Source organism: Podarcis bocagei, assembly GCF_964188305.1.
Source record: "Podarcis bocagei genome assembly, chromosome: 11".
Taxonomy (NCBI): domain Eukaryota; kingdom Metazoa; phylum Chordata; class Lepidosauria; order Squamata; family Lacertidae; genus Podarcis; species Podarcis bocagei.
In genome coordinates, this window is record NC_138136.1 from 6,775,287 (window position 1) to 6,794,435 (window position 19,149).

The 19,149-nt window shown below is 42.8% G+C and overlaps 1 protein-coding gene across 2 annotated transcripts in view; it reads right to left on the reverse strand.

Moving 5' to 3' along the window:
* Window positions 1-1,191: 1,191 nt before the first annotated feature.
* RASEF (RAS and EF-hand domain containing) overlaps window positions 1,192-19,149 on the reverse strand; it is a 37,803-nt gene continuing 19,845 nt past the window's right edge. For both annotated transcript variants that reach the window (XM_081213685.1, XM_081213684.1), the window contains 12 exons: window positions 18,929-19,044; window positions 18,756-18,824; window positions 17,929-18,013; window positions 16,498-16,589; window positions 14,293-14,527; window positions 12,719-12,856; window positions 12,150-12,297; window positions 9,605-9,686; window positions 8,193-8,307; window positions 7,139-7,258; window positions 6,656-6,732; window positions 1,192-4,535 (listed from right to left, as the gene is read on the reverse strand). In XM_081213685.1, the coding sequence (XP_081069811.1) occupies window positions 4,430-4,535; window positions 6,656-6,732; window positions 7,139-7,258; window positions 8,193-8,307; window positions 9,605-9,686; window positions 12,150-12,297; window positions 12,719-12,856; window positions 14,293-14,527; window positions 16,498-16,589; window positions 17,929-18,013; window positions 18,756-18,824; window positions 18,929-19,044 (1,383 nt within the window). In that variant the 3' untranslated portion in view covers window positions 1,192-4,429. The remainder of the gene's footprint in view (window positions 4,536-6,655; window positions 6,733-7,138; window positions 7,259-8,192; window positions 8,308-9,604; window positions 9,687-12,149; window positions 12,298-12,718; window positions 12,857-14,292; window positions 14,528-16,497; window positions 16,590-17,928; window positions 18,014-18,755; window positions 18,825-18,928; window positions 19,045-19,149) is intronic.

The window sequence follows — 19,149 nt, forward strand, 5'->3', positions numbered from 1 at the left end:
GGTATTTTGTAGTGATTGCTATCTACCCTCTAATATGTTTTTTAAAGAACATACGCAAGAGGAGAGAGGGACAGAGCCACAGGCAAGTTAAATCTGCATTCACTGTAGATCAAGATGCCAATCCTCACTCACACATTCGGGTGCACACCCCAACCCACCCATAGTGTGTTTGTACGCGTGTGTACGTACATTATACATGGGATGAGATAGAGGAAAGATAATTGCCCTCTGTCTCTCACACACCTCTCCATCCACCCATCTGTGTGCACATTGTGAGTGGATGAGCAGGACATGTGGAAATATGGTTTGTGGAGGGTGAACTGATTCACAGGGAGTCCTCCACCTCCAATCCATCCACACAGCTGAGCAGTGAGGAAACAGCTGAGTGTTGGGGAAGCAGGGCAGTCGCATATTCATGTTATGGCGCAGAGGGGTTGGGTGCTGTTGACCTCAAGCGGGACTGCTGAGAGGAACCAAGCCACCTGCCAGGTGCTGGCAAAGCTTCTTCAGATGTGTAATAGAGGGAGACCCTCTGCCATCTTATACTTAAAGAAACAAACATCCTCCTAATTCTCTTGCCCACTCCTCTCAGAAGTCACTGAATACCCATACACAGAGATACAACTTTGTCAGGGGAGGGGGAAAATACACGGTCCTGTAAAAGTGAAATGAATCCTAATTCATTATTTAAATGAATGAATGAATAAGTGCAAAGACATACACTTAGAATGAAAGAATTTTTTAGCTCAGGAATTTGTTCTGAGCACCAGAAGTAGACTGAACTTACAGTCCTATACCAAATCAATCAATCAATCAGTCAATCCACTCCTGATTAATACCCTCCAGCTGCTGCTTCTTCTTCTTCTGTGGTGGGGAGGTCATGTGTTGTCATCATGTTTAAACAATTAGGAGCCAGAAACCAATGCCAATATACTTCAAATCACCTAAAGGCCCACCAGGAAATCCTAGTTGAGATTCTGCTCACCTCTGACTTACAGAACAGAGTTTCACATGGTTTAATTAGGCATGCTTACCAGGATGGCAATCCTAGACTGGAGCAAGTCCCACTGAACGCTTAAGAGTACTTAACTTCTGAGTGGGAAAAACATAGGATCGCAATGTTTGCAACTACCTAACAGAACCATATTAGAAAGACTTCAAAAATGACATTTTCAATAAAGAGAGTGCTCATTCATGTTTTATAGAGCATTTTAATTCTAAGACATTTTGGTGCAGCATATTTTGGCTCATAAAAACTATTGGCATGTGTTTAAAGGCCAGCTACCAAAGCACTTTGCTAGCAGATCAATTATCTAAGGAGGCCAAAACACAAAGATCATTGGCTTTAAAAACAGCATGGTATGTGTTAACATTTCAGAAGCTAAAGACAGTAAGTGACAGACAATGGTATTTAAGTGCTAAATGCATAAAAATAAATCTTATGTACATAATTTATGAGAAACAAAATCATATAAAGATTTTCCATCGAAAATAAATATACATGTATATGGTAACATGGTCACTAAATAAATAAAGACTACTTTTGCAGTTAAGGCTACAAGTACTCAACAAATCAACAAGAAAATTAGCTGTACAAAGTGGCTGAGCTCTGCTAACCAAACATATGGGCACAAACATATTCAGGACTGGCATGTCCCAGTCCAGTGTCCCACATTGTGCAATGAGTTGCTGTGAGTGGAGGAGAAAGGAAAAGATCTCCTTGCACTCCAGCAGGGATGGGGGAACCCGCGGTCCTCTGGTGTTATTGGACTCCAACTCCCATCAGCCCCAGCCAGCAAGGGCAACAGTCAGGGATGGCAAGAGTCCAGCAACATCTGGAGGGACAGAGGTTCCCCAATCCTGTACTACATTTCATGGCATGAATGGAACCGCTCTTTCCATTGAAAAAGACAGGGACTTCTTGGCATGTGGCAGGATTCGTATTTGCACCGCTCCAGTCTATAAAGGATGATTTGCTAGGAAGTTGGCAACTTCAGAAATAGAAAGTAAAGTTGCAAAAGTGCAATCATGCTGGTTTAAACTGCTGGCTGTTGCTGAGGTAACAAAACCAGTACTTGAGTTTGGCAGTCCCTGCTACTGTAAAGGCATTTCAAAGACTTGTATAAGCCCTGATGCTGAGTAGTTTATACTTATTTTAACACTTCAATTTTTGTTTGCATATCAGACTTGTAACCCATAACCGTGAATGCTTCACGATTACTGCTACTGGTGCTTTAAAATAACACCTAGAAATCTTTAAAATAAATCAACCTGCGAAAACTGGAAATTCTGGGCTCGATTGTTAGGATTGAGTATAAATGTATGTATAAAAGGAGAACGTGCAAATCACTTACGGTGCCCTACTCAGCACAGATTTGCATCCAAGTTGGCTGAATTACAAACATTTGTATTTCCATTTCACCCCAATTTTAAACATTTCCACTGATACGTCTGTTTTGAAATATAAGAGTTTTGGTGGTATTTAAGTGTCCCCAATTCTCTGTTTGCAGTTTTTCCTTGGATACATTGCTTACACCAAGATGGAGCACCTGTAGCCCTCCAAAGGTTGCTATCTTTGGCTACTGACTGTGCTGGCTGTGGCTGAAGGGAACAGAAGTCCAACAACATCCCAAGGGCCACAGATTGGCTACTCCTGAGCTACAAGTAAAGCAATGCACCCACCCACCCCTCGCAACCCAGGCAGTTCTATTGAGACTTGCAGAATTTAGACTAGTTTTCTAGGTTGCTGTAAGTTTCACAGACATGAACAGCTAACAAATGCTTCAATTGCAAACACTTTCCTCACTATGATAAAGCATGGGAAAGCAAAATAAAATCTATACATCTATAAAAATAGACTAGTTTTTATAAATTAGTTATAAGGAAAAAGATATGAACCTATAAATGCAGTAAAATAGTTAACATGTATATAAAAGAGCCCAAGTTTCTTAGCTCAGTCAACAAACTTTTGCATGTACAAATCTCCACCAACTTCCCGTTCCACAGGTCAGAAAAAAGCCCTCGCTCCAGGTAGTAGTTATCAGTAACAGAGGTCAGAATCAACCCTCTAATTTTGTATGTAAGAGTTTTTGTTCTCCATTGTTTTATCTGTTGGGGGCCTTTTCCTTTCTTTCCCTTTAGACTGTTTGAACTCAGGCCCACTGCAAACTTAACCATTTCCAGGTGAGCTGCAGAGGCTGGGATCAGCTGTTTGCCTAAGCTAAGTACAGACTACTTAGGGTGCAGCCTGTGAAAGCTGCTGATCTAAATCAGTTAGCATTAGAGCTCATTATTTTGAAGGAGGGAAGAAAACACCCATATTTAACTCCACTGCATTATGAGGATACTGGCATGTGGGGAGCAGGTCTTTCAACAAAGGGCACATGACAGACTTAAGCACTAGTTCTCACGAGGGCCATGAGCCTGCGCTTGGGCTATATACCTCTTGAGATGTGGGATGCACACAAATTAACTCTCTTCAATAACAAAAATTGGACTATATCCATTGTTAGTCCTCACAGTAGTCATTGAACCTGACAGGCATGACTAACTTTCACCCATGAATTTCAGTGGCTCACTCTGAGTAGAACTTAGTTGGATTTTCTCCACCCAGAAAACAAGATGCCTGAGGGGGAAAGAGGTTCTAGCTTAGCCTTCTTCAAAACCTGCTTAATTTACATTTTACTACACACACATCCCCTGCAACTGGGAGCACTCCAAAGCTGTACAGCCTAGACACAGTGACAGCTAAGACACATTTCATTTATCCTGGTCAACTGACATGTATGGCTTCTAAAAGGAGAAGCAAGCCTGAATGGTGAATTCTTCCCCAGAGTTCCTAAATGACGTCAGGGATGCATGATTAGTTTAGCTTTTGACACAGCCACGTTTTCCTTTCCAATGCAGGTTCATTTGCCTAGAGGTTGACTGCCGCCATGTTTCCTTGGGAACCAGATGCAGCACAGAATGCAGGGGGGAGTGCAGAACTCCACTCAAAATAGACATGGGGCAAGTTTCAGGTCGGGGATGAAATTGCACGAACAGCAGCAAATGTCTCCCAGGAGGTCAGAGAATGGGCTTACTATTTACATGTATATTTCGAGTAAGGAGGATGCCTTGCTTCAACATTTCTTGGGCAGGTTGTCTTTAAAAGGCACAGGCGGTTTGCAGCTGGTTCTTGCACACAGGAAACGATGTCCCAGGAGTGTCTGGCGCTGCTTCTGAACTGAAGGTCCCAGACTCCCTGGCTTGGTTTTGCTCAACAGGGTTCCAAAGCACCTGAAGCTGCTGAAAGGATGTGGCAACTCAAGAGTAATGGTTCTCAGGTTCTTCTCTACAGAACACTCTATGCCTAAATCCTTCATTACTCCTTTTCTGCCCCAGCCACAGGAATCTGTTTCTTTGGAGCAAAAAGAGGGCTGGATTGTCTCTAAACACCACAGCAGTTTTTGGTGAGAGACGGCTTCTTTAATGATGTCCCAGTCAGGTTTGTTACAGACTTGTCCTCCTCTTTGTCACTCCTTTTTCGCACTTCTCTGAAAAATAATAGTTTGGTATGATTACTAGCAGACCTGACTACAACCCAAAACCTGCATACTCAACCGAGCCAAGTTTGAGTCTGCTAGCTGCCTTTCACATGCCATGGATTCACTATCAGCCAGGATTTTCTCTTCCTCTCTCTCCCCTTGTTGTTTACTATCTAGCCTCATAAAAAGTTCTCCAACTTGCACACTATTTTGTGACATTCTGGTTGGCCTAATACAAGGTACTGCTCTAACATGTAGTTGGGTTGCCTTTACTTTCTGCAGTCCTGTGAACGGCTTGCTATATTGGGTCCTATTTGCTCTTGGTAATATAGGAAGCAGGCTTACACCAGGTCAGACTATTAATCCATCTAGCCTGGCAATGTTTGCTCCAGGGATAGGGAAACCCTTTACCCCTGACCATTGGCCATGTCCACCAACATCTGGAGGAACCACAAATGCCCCATTCATGTTCCCCATTCATTCCCTGTTCAGCTCTCACAGTCTCAGAGAGAAATGAGCCTCTCTCAATACCTGCTACCTGAGATACTTTCAGCAAGAGAACTCAAAAGATTGAATCCGGGACATTACATGCACAATGGCCCTTGCCACAGATCTATGGTCCTTCACCATGTAAAAGTAGAGAAATTAAAATGCAGTGTTATAATCTACATGCTCAAGAGGCTGTGACAGAGGTGACCAATGTTGTGCCTCACAGATCTTGCTGGTACAGTGGTACCTCGGGTTAAGTACTTAATTCGTTCCGGAGGTCCGTTCTTAACCTGAAACTGCTCTTAACCTGAAGCACCACTTTAGCTAATGGGGCCTCCTGCTGCCACCGCGCCGCCGGAGCACAACTTCTGTTCTCATCCTGAAGCAAAGTTCTGAACATGAAGCACTATTTCTGGGTTAGCAGAGTCTGTAACTTGAAGCGTATGTAACCTGAAGCGTATGTAACCCAAGGTACCACTGTATTCCAATTCTAATCATGGCTGACATTGGCCATGCTGACGGGAGCCGATGGGAGTTGGTCCAACAATATCTGGAGGAGTCCTCCTCAGATTCCCCTGGAAACATTATTGGAGCAAGCAAATTATTTTCTTCAGTTTGGAAGCAGCCACTAAAGCACCTCTAGAGTTTTGGAGTATGTTTGTTCATGGTCCGCAACCACTCTCAAATATAACCCCCAGAAAACAGGTTTCCCACTCTAGGATGAGCAAAATGGTTAAAATCTCCATTTTGTCAAAAAGAGGGGAACATTTCAGGTCTCGAATAATTCATTTAGTAGTCTGAAAATTAGAACTAAGAGGTCTGTTTTCCATCAACTGTTTGGGTTATATAATTGCTCTGTACTTGCTCCCTGGAAATCTCTAATGCACTGCGCTATTTAAAGGGTAGCGCCTGAAAATTCCTGGAAATGAATCATACCACAAGGCAACAATTAACTTTGAATTGATACTTCCAGATAAGTGGATTGTTACACCTCTGCTGCACCTGTTGCCATTGGAAGATAAGGGTTTTTCGCTGTGCTCCGAATGAACAAGCAGCTTTGCCTCTTTCCAGGAATCCCATACTTATTTTTATTTATTCAAGAAGGGCTTTTGAAAACAAAACAGCTTGCCATAAAATGTAGAAAAATGATTCCAGAAATCCCCTAATTTTTTCATATGAAAGGCCATATATTTCAAGCAGCATAGGGACAAATAATTTATGTTTGGGTACTGAACAGCATTTGTTACCATTTGGAAGACAATTATTAAGAGGCTTAGGGTACAGTGTGTTCCTTTGCTTAAGGTTTCAAAAGCCCTTTGAGGCTGCTTCCTAAGTTACAAAGTTCCTGCACAGAAAGCAATTCCACACAGGAATGCATGAGAAAACAGTGTATCGCTCAGCGCATGAAACAAGAGCACACAGGTATTTCGCACTTGACGTCCTCCTAGGAAGCAGCTCTCCGGGAGACGCCATCGCATGTAATGCAAGGTTCATGTTCATTTTACACAGAAAGAACATCTGTGCAGATTTTTATTTTTTTAAGACGTGAAATGCCATTTAGCAGATCTGACTCCCCTCGCCAAAAAAGAGAAACAGTGTAAATGGGATTAAGAAAAAGTAATTCGTATCTTTCAACCTACCGAGCAAGATGAAGTACTGCCTCCACAATATTAGATCCATCTTTAGCACTTGTTTCACAGAACAATGCACTGTAGGTCTAGGTGGAAAAACAAAAGCAGAAGAGGCTTATGCACATATGCATGGAAGTTTTCCTTCCAATAAATTAATTAAAAGATATGAGAACACCGGGGAAGAAGCTAACCTACAGGAGGTACAGTTCACTAGCCACAGTTGTTTCTGCGTGCTTTGAGGTACCTATCTGAATAAAGCTTGCCAAAACATCAGCCAGCGACAAACCATAAATTTTCAGCAAGTTTCAAACTAAGCACTTATTAAGTGTCATCCAATACCAATGTTTTAAGTGAATTACAATCTCAGTTCTTTATGACTTGACTCTCATAAATCCAAGATCTGACACTATCATTTTAATACATTCATCCAATCCTCCCCTTCCCACTGCCAAGTCTTTCTTGACTGTGAGCGATGAGTTCTGTAGTTCTTACCATGGCCAGCTTCTCTCCATAGTTTATCGGCACACATTTCTGTCCTTGCTCAGCAAGCACCTGGCGAAGATCGGCTTTGTTTCCTACCATCATGATTGGAATGTTTTCATGAGTTGCATCCTGCAAGAACACAGTTTGTTTTCGGTTTTAGGGGTTGCTGGAGCTTGAGACACTAAGCTCCAATTAAACATTTAAACTTCTGCTGTCAAAAAGTACAAGGTCAAATTTCAATGGATGTCAGTTAGATTATACAGGCACATTTATCAAGCTATACTGAATACGGTAACCACACTGAAATGGAATTATCTGATTATAACATTTAAAAACAAAGGGAGTTTCCATTTTAAAAAACAGAAAAGAACATCCCACCTTCAACCCTCCTGGTCAATGTTTTATTTAGCCTTTATTAATGAAAGCAAGTGCTTGCCCTACATTGGTCGAGTCAATACATGAATTGGCTGTTTATCCAGGGAAGCAGAAGACATTTCCTGTGACTCACAGTGGCTCAGAGCAATGCTTGCAGTTACCTGTGTACCAAATCCCTCTTACAACCTAAACCAGTGGTGAGGAACCATGCCCACTTGTCCCACTCCTGATGTCAGGTGTGATTTGAGGTGGGAGCAGGTGTGGCCACAGCTGTGAAGGAACTGATGGGCACTGACAGGGATCCCCACTAGGGAGTTGCCAGCTGAGAAGTCCCTAGTGCAATTGAGCATGTTTGCTTTCTTCATTTGGGAGAAGCAGTTTGACTCCCAACCACTTGCTCTACAATGGAGCTTTCCCCCCCCCCCCTGCAGACATCTGCGGAGGAGAAAATGTTGCATCTGGAGAAAGTAGTTTGAATCATAGCTACTTCTTCCAGACTTCAAAGGGGCTCCCTGAAATTGCCAATCAGCTTATTGGCTGTTACAGTGACCTCCTTTGAATTTGGTCAGGTGTCAGTCTCACAAATAAATACAGCACTCCAGAAGAAGCTCACTGGATTTAAGTGGGAATCTTATGTACACCGAGTTGGAAGCATGCTCCACAGGTTTCACATGGCCAAAATCCTTACCGCAATCATATCCACCCATTCTCGTACATTCAGGAAACTCTTCTCACAGGTAACGTCATATAGTAGAAGTACCCCATCTGCTCTTCTGAAGTACGATTTAGCAATACTTCGGAACCTTTTAAGAGAAAGTTACATTTAAAACCACACTAGGTTTTACCACACTAATAATAACTCTTTTGTTATTTTTTCCAGTCTGATCTATACACAAGTTCAATGAACTCAGTAGACCAGACCCAGAGACTTGAATCCATTTGTTGTGCAGGCAGGAGAAATATTGGCAAGTGGGAGGCACCCGCTAGTCCAAACTGTGGCCAAGTCTTCTAAGATATGAACCTGCCTCCAAGGAAACAGAAAGCAAAGCATCCCAGTGTCTGGGCCCCTGAGTGCTGACGGGTAGCAAGAATTTGGTTTGGATACTATTAGCATCACCATTACTGACCTAGTGCAAGATGTACAAACTTTTGTGCTAACTTTTAAACTTAAGGAAGGTGGCACCTCGTTTTTTAAAAAAATGCAGATTGTATAAGCTGCAGTCATTAGGCATTGAAAGTAATGGCACGATTCAAACACTGTTGATGGGGAGCCCAGGACCAGACTGGACTTTAAAGGCTAACATGCCAGAACTATCCTTAAATTGTACAGATAAAAAACCTGAATGGGAAATATATGTGCCCATTTATACTGTTATATAGTTAAGGCTATACTGAAAGCTTCCTGAGTTGGTGCAGAGATGCCATCCGGTCTAAAGATGACTTAGTTATTAATACACCTCCACAGAGTCATATGTGTGATTAATTTGGGGGTCTCTTTCCCTCCCTGAAACATGCCACCACTCATGTTTTATGTATAAATGTATTGCATTGAATGAATATCCTGCGTTGTACGAAATAGTTTTAATATAATGGAAAAGGAAAATTGATGAAAACCACGGTATGTTGCCTCAAGGCATTCAGCATCCGAGGCTGAAGGATTTCAATATAAATGTACTATGATGCACTAGGAAGCCTTTCTGTACATAACTTTTAAGAAATATGGTAGGAATGGCAAAAAAAGGAAAAAGGAAATTTGCTAAAATATAATGAATTATATTGATTTTATTGGTTTCCCACCCCCAGATCTTCATAGTAATACACAAGTGGGAAAATGTTTATAGAAAAGTTGCAATCTCCCTGACCATACTGTTAATTAATAACAATCCCAATTCATTACAGCTTACCTACTAATGCATTTTTCATATTGCATGGATATCTTCAACCAGCTTCACTGCACAGCAGCAAACTCAATCCACTTTTACGCAAGTACAGGTCAAGACTGCGGCTTGCATTTTCACAGATTTGATCTTAATTATTGCTTCTCCCTTTGAAATTTGGTATGAGATCTAACCCCAAGGTACAACCCCAGGTCACACTAACCTCTCTTGTCCCGCCGTGTCCCACAGCTGCAGCACTGTGGGTTCCCCATCAACAATGAGCCTCTTCATTTGAAAGTCAACACCTTAAAAAAAAAAATACAGAATCCATTATAACCTTTAACAGAGTAGAAGAAAACGAAGGCAGAGGAATAACTTAGTGCAGCTTTCCCCAACCTCCAAATATTGTTGGACTCCCAAGTTCCCATCATCCTTGACCGCAGGTCTAATAATATCTGGAAGACACTCTGACATAACTCTACGACAATTGTGATGACAATATTTAATTTAAGTTGAGGTGAGCATGATGGTGTCCTCCAGGTGCTGCTGAACTACAACTCCCATCACCCCTGTCCATGGGTCATGCTGTCTGAGTCTGATGGAGTCTACAACAGCTGGAGAGGCCCATGTTGGCCACACCTGATTACTTTCCTGTTAATGAATATTAAAATATATGCAGAAATAATTATATTAACTACATTTTTCAATACTTGGCACAGGTATGACACCATTTCCATATACTGATAGTACTTCTATTTAACATAACCTTTAAGAGAAAGAAACATACAAAAAGCTACGGGCATTTTCAGATTGCATAGATCAGGCACGTCCAACTCCCAAGAGACTGCGATCTACTCACAGTATAAAAAGACTGCAGTGATCTACCCATTGTTTGTTTTGCTCCAAAGATTGACCAGGGGTACCCCACGATTGACCAGTAGGTTGCGATCGACCAGTTGGACATGCCTGGCATAGATTAAAAACTGCATCACTGATGCAGTTACAAGTGAATAATAGTAAGGTGGTTTTAGCAAAGTCAATGTTAAGTGCCCCACCCAGACACTTACTGGTTGACAGGAATGCTGTCTTCCAACAGTGACTCAAATGAGATTCTCCATTAACAGACCTCAAGTGCATTTGATCATTGCACATTTTATCATCTTTACAAAATCCACATGCACAGAATACAGATAACAAAGTAAAAATATACACCACTTGCAGCAGCTAAAGAAGGACTGGAATACAGTGGTACCTCTGGTTATGAACTTAATTCATTCTGGAGGTCCGTTCTTAAACTGAAACTGTTCTTAACCTGAGGTACCACTTTAGCTAATGGGGCCTCCCGCTGCCTCTGCCTCGCAATTTCTGTTCTCATCCTGAAGCAAAGTTCTTAACCCGAGGTACTATTTCTGGGTTAGCAGAGTCTCTAACCAAGTGTCTGTAACCTGGAGCATCTGTAAGCCGAGGTACCACTGTATATAAATGGTGCCTTTCGCCTTCACAATACAATTAGCCCACAGGGCTGAGAGTGGGGAAGCCTTTATTCATGCAGAAGTCTCACAATACTTGGCTAATGGCAAGTTACTGGGAGGCTTCATTCCCCATCCCCATTCCAACCATGGCTTCTTCAAGTGGTTGTTGCCTCCTGGATAGCTGCCATTTTCCTCCTCTATCTCTGCTATAGGACAAAGGGTCCAAACTGTGCCTCTTCCTTTCACAGTAATGGCAGCCAGGTCAAATTAGACACCCTCACTGTATAGCAGGTGAAATAAAGATTTAAAAAAATGTCCAGTAGCACCTTATAGACCAACGAAGTTTGCTCTGGTATAAGCTTTCGTGTGCATGCACACTTCTTCAGATACACATAGCAGGCAGCTGTGTACATCAGGCATAGGCAAACTCGGCCCTCCAGATGTTTTGGGACTACAACTCCCATCATCCCTAGCTAACAGGACCAGTGCTCAGGGATGATGGGAGTTGTAGTCCCAAAACATCTTTTTTTTAAAAAAAAAAAAATATTACATTTTTCAGATACAAACTCCAGAAATATAAGAAATATAAGAAAGAAGTAAGAAAAAAGAAAAGAAAAAAAAAAAAACCAACTTTCCAAAACTTTTTTGTACAACCTACTGGACTTCCCCACATCTTCCTCACCCTGCGTTCTTTACAATAAAAATATCAGCAAATTATTACCTTGTTTCATATCTTATTTTGTACCTTTCAGAGTTGTAGTCCCAAAACATCTAGAGGGCCAAGTGTAGCAGAGCCTGATTCCTTAACATATGTAGCAGGCAGCTATGTTGTACCTTGTTTTTTCTTAACTAACTGCAGGGACAAGGAGCCCAATTTTCACTATAAAGGCAGCAATTATTTACAGAGTCGAACCCCCTGCCAGTGATTCGAATGGAGGTTGCCCCCCACCATGTGGTGAGTGGTCTTACAAAATTAGACCCCATTTGTGCCAGTGGGAACTCCACACCCCCCAAGGTCCCTGGCTGCTTAAATGAAAAAGGCTCCCATCCTGAATTGCTGCCTTTACAGTGAAAGTTGCCTGCAGTTAGTGAAGAAAAAGCAAGGTAAAAGGGAGCTGCCTGCTACATCTTACACACATATCTACTGTGTCCATTGGGAGCAGAACACACCCACTGCTGCTTATATTTTAAACCTAGGGTTTTGGCTCAAGCCTCCTTCAAAAGTGATACAATATCACTCCAGTCTGTTGTGACCAGGTGCTGACACCCCAGAAGGGAAAAGTCCGACGAACATACCTAGAGTTGCGCTGGTGTTCCCTCGAAATTCGTTTTTGCAAAGCCTCATAAGGAAGCTAGATTTTCCAACAGCTGCATCCCCAGCAAGAACTATCTTGTAAGCTTTCTCTGAGCTTGGGTATCTGGAGCTGCAGTCTGGAGAGTCCGACTAAGGGCAAACAAACACACGTAAGATTGACATTCATGAAGTGTACAAACCGCCTCTCGTCTACAGTCAACAATCTCATTCCTACGGCGGCTTGCATCCCCAATAGACAGAAGCACATGTCTATTCCAAACCATCCAATGGAATGTCGGACTTGTCTTTCTTAAACAGCTGCCCTTCATGTCACCTGGCAAGTGTCTTTAGAAACCGAGCATGAGTTTTTAAATTTTGTGAGGTAGCAGCGTGACAGGAAGGAAACCTGCCATTTAAAGGAATACTAGTCAAATATTACACTGATCAAGCCCTTAGATATGTCTAAAGCTAAAAGGGGGGTCCTCAGGCTAAAAATTTCTCCACCCCAGGTCGAAAGTATCTGTTGGATCCCAGTCAATACGGCTTTCAGGTGAAACCTGTGGGGAGATACCTGTGGAGACATGACAGGGAGACATTTCCTTATTGAAGCTCCAGAGCTGCTTCGACTGACTGGGTGGGTGGGCTTCCAGTCCAAGACGGTGCCGACATCATCAGGACTATATACCTCTTCATCTCGGATATCTGGGACCTGCAGAGAACAGCAAGTGTTACCAACTTCCACAATGACCTCAAATTAGCCTTAGGAAGGGCACAAGTGGATCAAAGCACACAGCAGTGTCTCTCTTTTTTGGAAATAACTTCACACTGCATTTTCAACAGAGACAGGATATAAACATTGCAGCGTTTTGAAACCAGTGGGGCAAGCGTAAAAAGATTCCAGGCAGGGGGTGGTGTGTGAGAGAGGGTTTCCCCCAAAATATGTACAATGTTAAGTAGCAATAATTAAAAGTCACAGTATTTCAATCATTTTGAAAATCCAAATGAAACAATTAGGGAAGCCAGGTTCTAAGGGGTCATGGAATTTTGTTGGCTAAAAGGGGGCAAGGGTTAAAAAAAGACTGAGAAACACTGACACAGAGGTAAAATATTAGCAGAGCAGGGAAGGCTATTTTCTCCCTGCCCTCTGATGTCCAGGGTTTGCAACTTATGTATGGCCTTTTCTGCTCAATATAATATATTGTTATCAATAATAATAATAATAATAATAATAATAATAATAATAATAATAATAAACAACTTTTATTTATACCCCGCCCTCCCTGGCCAGAGCCGGGCTCAGAGCAGCTAACACCAATAAAATTACAATAAAACAAAATAGGGGGAAAACAAACAAAAACCAGTTTATTAAAATATGTGTTAAAATGCAATTTAAAATGCAGCCTCATTTTAATAGAAGCCCATAAATCAAAACCATAAGGGGAGGGCAACATAAGGGTCAGACAGAGTCCAAACCAAAGGCCAGGCAAAACAGCTCTGTCTTGCAGGCCCTGCGGAAAGATGTCAAGTCCCGCAGGGCCCTAGTCTCTTGTGACAGAGCGTTCCACCAAGTCGGGGCCAGTACTGAAAAGTACTGGTTAAACAACCATACTCAATGAATGGAGATGAGGGGAGGGCGAGAGACACAAAGGAGCTACATGATCTATGGGATGGGGCACAGTACAGCCCCCTTCCCCTTCCATATGGTGTATCCCTCAAACATATGAAGAAGGCTTGCATAATACCTAAGAAGTGGCTTCCACAATCTTGATTTTTGGGGGGCTTGCAAATTATCATAGATGGTTATCATTCTCTCTGATATGTGGGCCTTGAGTAGATCACTGCCATATCAAACATGCTGTCCTTTGTGGATTAGCATACATTTCATTCATGAATTTTATTTTATTTTAATCAGGTCTCTCCAAAAAACATTCTGTGTACTCACAAATCAGACGTATGTGAGCAACCATTCCACAAAATAAACCTCACAGCCACATACTGATTCCTCCCCCTTTTGGTCTGTGCATACACAGTAATAACTCAGACCCGGTGCTTTATTTCTTACTTATATGAAACTGTTGAGTTCGCTGAACAGGTAGCAAGTAATAATTTTGTCTCTTTTTAAAATGCAGTTAAGTCTGGACTTACATCTGTATCAGACGCATCACCCGTAAAGCTTTCACGCAGACCCTGTGGCCTCTGAGAAATCCTTTGGTGTTTAGATTCCACTTCTGAATCATAATCATTTGAATCTCTCAAGGTAGACAAGCCACTGTCAAAGCAGCTTTCGGGCAGGCTGTCAACCTCACAGTTTGTCCTCTGCATAGGGTCACAAAGGGCAAGGGAATCGTAGTCTTCATCCATATAGGACGAATGGTATGACCTGAATGGAGAAACAACATTCCATAACATTGGCTGACAAAGTTCCTTATCTACAGCCAAATAATACTGGTGTGCCCAAGAGCCACAAGATACACACGGCATGCCATTTTTCTGCCTTTCCAGAACAGCCCAACTGCAAGTCCTGCTTCCATTTCCCCCACTAATCCTACTCAGACACACACACACACACACACACACACAATCACTCAAGCTGGGCCACTGTTTTGAGTTCTCACTCTACTACCTTGGAGTCTCTGCTACCACCACCCTCTCATTTTCCTTTCCTCATCACCTCTTAGTTCAAATCTAATGCACATGGTTAATGGTCTTCTAATTTTGAATCACAGAGTTGGAAGATACCGTATTTTTCGCTCTATAGGACGCACTTTTTCCCCTTCAAAAATGAAGGGGAAATGTGTGTGCGCCCTATGGAGCGATGAAGCCATAGCCCTGTGACCCTCTCCCGGCTGGAGAGGTGGCGCGCGGCTATGGCAGGAGCCTCTTTAGCCGCACACCACTTCTCCAGCCGGAAGAGGGTCGCGGGGGGCTTCTTTAGCTAAAGCAGCCCCCCGCGACCCTCTCCCAGCTGGAGAGGTGACATGCAGCTATGGCAGGAGCCTCTATAGCTGCGTGTCACCTCTCCAGCCGGGAGAGCGCGCGCGCGGCTAAACAAGCCCCCCGGGACCCTCTCCCGGCTGGAGAGGTGACGCGCGACTACGGCAGGAGCCTCTATAGCTGCGTGTCACCTCTCCAGCCTGGAGAGCGCGCGGGGGGCTATGGCAGGAGCCTCTCCGCTGCGCGCCTTTCCCCGCTCCCCGACTTGCTCTTTGGGGCTGGTGGTGGGCTTCCCCCTGCCAGTCCCAAAGAGCAGGTCAAAAGGAACCTGAAGCCTGGAGAGCGAGAGGGATCGGTGGGCACCGACCCCTTTCGCTCTCCAGGCTTCCAAGGTAGCCGCCTGAAGGCGACTGTTTTAGAGGGGGAAAACAAGAGGGGGAAAATTCTCCCCCTCTCTGTGCATCGCCTCCTGCCGCTTCGCTGAAGGGGTGCTGGGCAGAGAGGGGGAGAATTTTTTTTTCTTGTTTTCCCCCCTCTAAAACAAGGTGCGTCCTATTGTCCGGTGCGTCCTATAGAGCGAAAAATACGGTAGTTTCCAAATTCCCTGAGATACACTTTGCTAAGGAAACATTAAAGAAAGAATAATGGTAAACCACTGGAGGACTGATTAATGTTTTGGCTTTCTGGAGATATGAAAAAGTTATTCCAGTTCTTCACTGAACAGGGAACAATGCACGTTGAAGAAAAGAAGGTTGCAAGGACCTTGCTCTGAAGTTCAATGAACATTTACTGTCCTTGAAGCTACCGCATGATATTCTAGAAACGCTTGCAGTGCCAACCCCAAGTTTGCAAAATTATTCATCCGGGTAGAAATGCCGAGAACAGTTAGTGTATGGGAAGTGCTAACTTTACTCTGGATGGAATCCAAACGAGTTGTTCCTAATAGTCAGCTGGCAGAAGCATGTCCCTTGCTGCTCGCTGATCATTAACTCCACTAGAGAGCAGCATGGGGTAAGGCAGCCAATCAACGCGTCTGGATCTACCAGCAACTTTAATCACTTAAAACAGAAGGTTAGGGATGTGAGTCTGTGCTCTTTACATGTCTCAGAAAGGCATTAAGCATTCCCAGTCCTCCTAGATTTAAATAGGGCAAGTTCCAATGAACAGTGGCTTCCCCCATCACACACAAACACAGAATTGATACAGAGGGAAGACGCTTAGCTCTAACTTTTTTCCAACTGTGATGCTTTGCTGGCATTGCAGGCCTCGAAACACAGTAGCTTAGAACCAAGTCTCATCAATTTCAGTGAAAAGTATTTTCAGAAAGTGCATGTGTTTAAAGGATCACAGCCTGAAAGGTCTCCTTTATATTGCTAAGATCTGAAAAACATAAAGTAACAGCTGTATCAGTTCTACCTGTCATATCGTGGATTTTGGGGAGATTGGCCACCGCTGCATTTGGGACTGCTTCTGGCGAGAGTATTCCCTGAAGAAGTGTTTGTCAGACGCTGAAAAATATAGGTAAAGAAAGCTTTTCAGAACACCTGGCTTATAAAATACAGTGCTACCTTGGTTTAAGAACAGCTTAGTTTATGAACAACTTGGATTAACGCTGCAAACCTGGAAGTAGGTGTTTTGGTTTGTAAACTTTGCCTTGGAATAAGAACATGTTTCGCTTCCTGTTGAGTGTGTTCCATTTGTAAATTGAGTCCCCAGCTGCTGTGGGAAAGCACGCCTTGGTTTAAGAAGGCTTTGGTTTAAGAACAGACTTCCGGAACGGATTAAGTTTGTAAACCAGGGTACCACTGTACTCTTTAGCTAACAAATGGTAGTCCTGATTCTGGACATTTATTTTTTTGTTATTTTGGAATGTTCAAAACCAAAGGGTAGTATTGAACATTGGGCAGGTAAGGCAACAATCCCCCCCACCCCAAAACTGATTTTGAGGCTGCACAGAGGGCTGTGGGGTGAAAAGAAGAAGGTAACATCCTGCTTTGCAAGCAGAAGTCTGGTCCACTTTGACACTAGATAAAACGCAAAGCAAGAGCTACACTAGCTGAACAGCAGTCAGCCCTTTTTCTGTGGTCCAGTCAGGGACAAAATAGTGTAAATGAAGGATTTCCATGTGAGGGGTTTTTGTTTGTTTTTTGCCCACCTGTTTTTCCTTATGTGACTGAAACATAATTTAACCTATATGGAGAAAAGTTCCAGTACATTAGCTGTGCAGAAGAGAACAACATATACTCTCTGGTGGCAACCATAATTCCTAATTTACCAGGGAGTAAGCTTCATTTAAGGGACGCGGGTGGCTCTGTGGGTTAAACCACAGAGCCTAGGACTTGCCGATTAGAAAGTTGGCAGTTCGAATCCCCACAACGGGGTGAGCTCCCGTTGCTCGGTCCCTGCTCCTGCCAACCTAGCAGTTTGAAAGCAGGTCAAAGTGCAAGTAGATAAATAGGTACCACTCCGGCGGGAAGGTAAACGGCGTTTCCGTGCGCTGCTCTGGTTCACCAGAAGCGGCTTAGTCATGCTGGCCACATGACCTGGAAGCTGTACGCCGGCTCCCTCGGCCAATAAAGCGAGATGAGCGCCGCAACCCCAGAGTCGGCCACAACTGGACCTAATGATCAGGGGTCCCTTTACCTTTTTAAGCTTCATTTAACTTGATGGGACTTGCTTTTGAGTAAAAGTGCACAAGATCACACTATGAGTTACTTTGGCATCAAACCAGAATGACTACATTATTTCCATCACTATCTTACGGCTTATATTGGTATAACCAAGAGCAAATATTTATATTACTGCACAATTATTTAAACATATTGCTTATGCAATGTCGCTGCCTACCAGCGATCTGTTGTACATGCTCCAGCTATTCTCTAATGCGCTTCTTAAGCCATCGTTGCTGTCGTGAAGTTTCCTGTTGGCTGACCTAAAAAACAAGCCAGGACAAACAAAATTATTCACATTCAGAAGGTATCAGAATTAGATTGTAGAGTTTCAATCATCTGGCATTTTGAAAGCCAACAGATAGCAGGGCATTTAATAAGGTGACCTTGACTTTTGTGATAGTGGCACAATGGATCAGTATAAATCATTGCATCAAAGACAGCAGAAGGAATCACATTAATGCCATTTAGACTCTTACAGTAACCCAAAAGTAGGGGAGGAGATTTTCCTATATCACGTAATGCTCCCTGAATGGTCCTACAATGGGGAGGGGGGTTGACTGTTCTGTTATTTTTCTGGGTCTAGCTTGTTCTTTTTAACTTTGCAAGTTCCTTTGGCAGGTGATGCAGCAGCTGATATAAAGGCATTAACCTGTCAGCAATTCGCTAAATTCAAAGCCAAAGCTGATTTCGAGTTGAAAGCAAAAAGTCATAATTATGATACTGCAGGTCTGAGAGACCCCATAAATGTAAAAAAAACCCACTAAATAACTAACTAAATCAATGATTTCTTGATATGTGAACAAACAGCCTTCAAGGAATGCAGTCCAAAGGCTTAACCGTCTGGCCATAATATTTAATCTATCAAATGGGAGGGCAGAAATGCCGGTTAGGGAACCAGCAAAACTTTTCATTACAGCCAAGTACATCTGCTTTTCTCTCATTTTATTATGGGTGCTCAAGTATAAAAGTCCATAAATAAAAAGTGATTTATTGGCAGCTTACTGTAGAATGTCTATCTGCCTCTCCAGACTATCTCTGTCTTCCGTGTATTCTCTGATCATTTCTAGTTCTCTGCAAAACAAAAATTTGCACAATTATTTTTCTTTACTGACCAGAGTATACACAGGGAACTAAATAACCAATTTTCTACAAATATGACTACGGAAGACTCTTACCTTTCTGAACTCAAGCTCTGATCTGCAAGATCGCTTTTCAAAGTATCTAACTCGCTCTGAAGGAAAGCGATATTTGTCTGTGCTTCCATAAGATCTTTCTTAAGTTTCTGGTTTTCCTGAAAACAAACCAGGGGAAAACAATATTACTGATTAAAAATCACTTGTTACATATGTAATGCACGTTCAAAAATACCTAAAAATAAAATATTCACTGCTACTAA